Source organism: Octopus bimaculoides, chromosome 7 (assembly GCF_001194135.2).
Source record: "Octopus bimaculoides isolate UCB-OBI-ISO-001 chromosome 7, ASM119413v2, whole genome shotgun sequence".
Lineage (NCBI taxonomy): Eukaryota > Metazoa > Mollusca > Cephalopoda > Octopoda > Octopodidae > Octopus > Octopus bimaculoides.
In genome coordinates this window covers 4,055,458-4,060,012 of record NC_068987.1, presented here as the reverse complement: position 1 = coordinate 4,060,012, position 4,555 = coordinate 4,055,458, and the positions used below count along the sequence as shown (strand labels likewise).

The following is a 4,555-nucleotide window of genomic DNA, read 5'->3' as shown; positions in this document are numbered from 1 at the left end:
ATATATATTTATATATGTATGTATGTATGTATGTATGTATGTATGTATGTATGTATGTATGTATTTGTCTGTGTTTTCCCCCGCCATTGATTGACAGCCGATGTTGGCGTGTTTACGTTCACTTAACTTAACGGTTCGGCAAAGAGTCTGATAGAATAAATACTAGGCTTATAAAGAATAGGTCATGGGCTCGGTTTGTTCGTCTAAAGGCAGTACTCCAGCATGGCCGCAGTCAAATGACTGAAACAAATAAAAGAATAAAAGCAAAAGAATACACATACGCACGCACACAAAGAAGACAACATGGAGTAGATATGTCTTAAATAATTTAACGCTTTACAACAAAGGAAATATTCTTGACGTTTCGAGCGCTAGTCCTTCATCAAAGAAAAAATTGGAAAAAGTGGATGGAAAAAAGGGTTAAGAACCACTTGGGAATGTGGTTTTACGTTGGGGAGTTAGGAAGTGAAAAGGAGGCGAGGTGGTGTGCGCATGTATAGAAGGATATTCTTGTATAGAAATGGTCAATGTATGTATGTACGTATGTATGTGCGTGTGTGTGTGTGTATGAATGTGTGTATGTATGTATGTATGTATGTATGTATGTATGCATGTATGTATGTATGTATGTATGTATTAATATCAATTTCTTTTTCTTAACTGTTTCTCATTTTCAGCAATTTTCTAATTCTTTACAATTTCTCTTTTTCTCTTTTAACAATCTCCATCCATTTTACACACACACACACACACACACACACACACACACACACACATACATATATACATACATACATTTACATGAATGCACACAACCATATATATATATACACCCCTGCACACACATTAAAGATGCAGGATCACATAAAGATCGAAATCACCGATGCCACCGAAATGGTTCCGATGAGCAACAACGACGGTGTGACCAATAAAACCAATGTTGATGCCAACGGACAGTGTCCAGAAAACGGTGGCCCTCCACCTTTGCTCAACAACGACTTCACGTGCGCCGTTAACGACAACTACAGACCAGTCAGTCCCACCGACACGGAACCAACGAACGGACCCATCGTGGAAGACGTCTACGACATTCCGGAAAACCTTCGGAGAAAGACACAACAACAACAACAACGACGGCAGGAGCAACAACAAAAAGAACTGCAGCAGCAGCAGCAGCAGCCGACATCAAACGAAAATATTGATGACGGTGAGACAAAGAAATTGGTTCCTCCACCTGGTACGTAAACTTATGGCGAAAACTGAAGCTGACCTTGGCGGTTGCGCTGGTGGTGGTGGTGGTGGTGGCGGTGCTAATGGTGGCGGTGTTGTTGGTATTAGTGTTTATATGATGGTGTTAGAATTGATGGTGGTGGTCATAACTGGTGACTATTTTATTATATTATTTTTGTTGGTAATAATAATGTTAGTGATGGTAATGATGAAAAGAGTAACTGAGAAAAAATTCAAAAATAAAAAAATAATGTTTTAAAAATTATTAAAAAAAAATATTAAAACATAAATCAACACAAAAAAAAAGCAAAAGTAAACCTGCTATTAGAAGCATTAACATTTTCAAGATCGATCAAAGACAGCAGACGATGAAGTGAAACGGTTTCATATATTTTGACTTCCCGTTTGATGTTTAATGGAAGTATATCAATAGTGCTGGCTTTTTGGCTATTAAGACTTTACGCACACGCACAAAAAAGAAGAACAAACAAAAAAACAAGGAATAGTGTTTATTAGAAACCTATGTATATATAGCTTTCTAAACCATCCACAACCTTTAAAGCTGGGATATTTCATCTGGAATTTAGTGTTCGGGAAGTTAATATGCCATTTAGCTGCAAATAAATCAATATAATAATTAGTTTGCTTTCAATATATTCAAATGATTAGTCGGGACGATGGACTAGCGGATCAAGGCGTTGTGCTTTTATAAAAGTTTTCAGAGAAATTCTGCTGTAGACAGAAATATAGTTTTCATATAATGTGATGATATGCGCCATCTTGATTTCTCTAATACTTCTCATAGTCTAGTCCTTTGTGGTTTCAGGAGTATGCGGTAAAACCGGCCGCTGTCCTTCCGATATCTTGAATTAAAAATAGAGAAATTCAGATTTAAAAATGACATTTAGTTATTTCTATCTCGATATTATGATGGTGAGTGTTGTAGAACTAGAGACAAGCTCCGGGAGAGTGCTGTAGAGCTAGAAGTAAGCTCTTGGAGAGTTGCTGTAGAGATAGAGTTAAGCTCCTGGGGAGTAATGTAGAGTTAGAGATAAACTCCAGGAATGTGTTGTAGAGTTAGAGCTAAGCTCCTGGTGAGTCCAGTCCACGACCTCGTTTCTTTCTCCTTCAATTCATTTTCGCCGCTTGTTAACCCATGCTAAAGACAACATTCCATTTGCCTCTTACCCTCAAATATAAGTCATTTTGTACCTAGCCAAAGCAAAATCTTTATACTAATTACTTAATTTCTTCTATCATAGCTGCCTGCAAAGCTGCCGACGAGACTAGGTTGTTGGATACAAAGTCAAGAAAGAGATTGGGGAAAGATTGTTAAAATCAAATCTTAGCTTTTTCACTAAACATTAATTTTCCATAATTTATGCTGTTCTGTATGAAACAAAATCTTAGCAATATTCCACCCCCACAAAATAACATTAATTTTCCATAATTTATGCTGTTCTGTATAAAACAAAATCTTAGCAATATTCCACCCCCACAAAATAACATTAATTTATCACAAGAAATATTTCAATAATTGTTGTAAAAATATTTTCCAGAGTCAATTACTTCCAAATATATAGAATTTTACCCAATCTCCAACAGACAGGGTTATATTTAGTAATAAATATAGTTTTGTTTATGTCCAATTACTAATCTACTTCAATAGTTTAAACTTCTTCAGATTAAAATTTAATTAGTTTCAGCAATTATATCTCATAATTCACAGAGATGTTTGAACTTCGATTCATATTGGGATTTAAGGAAAGATACACATCAATGGGTCTTCCATTGACTCAAGCCTAAATCCATCAATATCAACATATTGATTGATACATTGCAGTACTTGAACCAAACGAAACATTCATTGTTGTTGGTGGTAATGGTGGTGGTGGTAGTGGTGGTGGTGGTGGTGGTGGTGTTATGTAGGTCAGATCATCTATGATTGAGGAGATCTTTGGCACTTAAGTTGTCTGCTGAAAGTCTAGGTATAATCCATTGATCCATATCTGTGGATATACAGTATTATACAGATGCGGATCTTATTGCATACACTGACACATTGTGATTGATCGTATGCAATACAATTTTATAGACTGGGCAATGGACGCTCTGTAGCATAATTGCCAACAAAAATCTCGTTTGATGCAACGGTGTAGTGTACCTTCTGACAGCATTCATTTCTTGTAAAAGGGAGAATTATAGACAGTTAAATACTTTTTCTTTCAATGTCATAGTGAAACATGCATTGATAGGACAAGAAATCCCGACTATTTAGTCACCAGGCTAGTAACCTATCGACTCGGTCAGTCGCAAACCTTTTCCCTCAAATATAATTTAATTTTGGAAAACGAAATATCATTTAATTAATTTCCGCTGACAGGTTCTAATTAACTTCAACACATAAATCTTATTGTTCACAAATCAGTGAATCTTATTGCCAAAGATCAAATCTTGTCTTTCAACAGTTTTCTGCCTCTTTGCCTTATTCGTTTTATTTTTCTAACATTCGCTTCATTTCTCACTAAAAATGCATTTTGCACAAGAGTTTTTTTTTTCCGCTTGAATCTCCATTTCTCTCATCTTCCAGCTTTTTTTCATTTCTCTCTTCCCACACATTAACCTTGCTTCCAACGAGCTTTATTTAGCTTTTTTCAATGGTTGCAGACAAAAACAGCTCAGTCAATCGACATTGCCAGGTTTGTATTGTATATTGTTCATCTTTATATCGGCTTTGAAAGTACAAGAGGAAAGAAAGTGTTGCATCCGTGTGTAATATTTTTTCTCGATTTCATTTCAAGCCAAAGAGTATAAATATATATATATATATATTAAATAAATATATCGAATAAATGTGTGATTACAATTCTTGATATTTCTACAGTATTTTAAACGATCTTTTTGTAAATTATTTTAAACGATCTTTTTTGTAAATGAGCTGCTTGGTTTTCCAGACTATATTTGCTTTCAAGTCAATTAAATTAAAAATATTTGCTGAACGATTCCATCACAAGGAAATTTGCGTGTGTAGATGTGCGTGTGTATTTAAAATTGAAAATAAAATGAAAGTACCATATGATTTTACTTATATTACCGTATGTATATGTGTTCTGTTGGCCAGCGCACGCATTCGTGTTATATCAGTCATTTGAAATGTATAACCGGTATTCTTGTAAATATAGTTTTATAGATGTTTTTTGTAAATATTCTTGTAGATAATCTTGTAAAAGTAATTTTACTGAAGAGATTCAACTTAACCGTAAACGTCAGATGTTGTATTTATATCTAAAGCAGAACTGAATAAATAAATAAATAAATATATATA

At 34.6% G+C, this 4,555-nt stretch overlaps 1 protein-coding gene across 3 annotated transcripts in view; it reads left to right on the top strand.

Annotated features, from left to right (window-relative positions):
- The window catches only part of LOC106874132 (myb-like protein AA), a 22,804-nt gene that overhangs the window by 12,678 nt on the left and 5,571 nt on the right, over positions 1-4,555 (top strand). The window contains exons 3-4 of one of the 3 annotated variants that reach the window (XM_052969169.1): positions 853-1,237; positions 4,446-4,527. In XM_052969169.1, coding sequence (XP_052825129.1) covers positions 853-1,237; positions 4,446-4,519 — 459 coding nt within the window. In that variant the 3' untranslated portion in view covers positions 4,520-4,527. Of the gene's footprint in view, positions 1-852; positions 1,238-4,445; positions 4,528-4,555 lie in introns of those variants that run through there. The other 2 variants (XM_052969168.1, XM_014921745.2) reach the window with 2 other exon arrangements.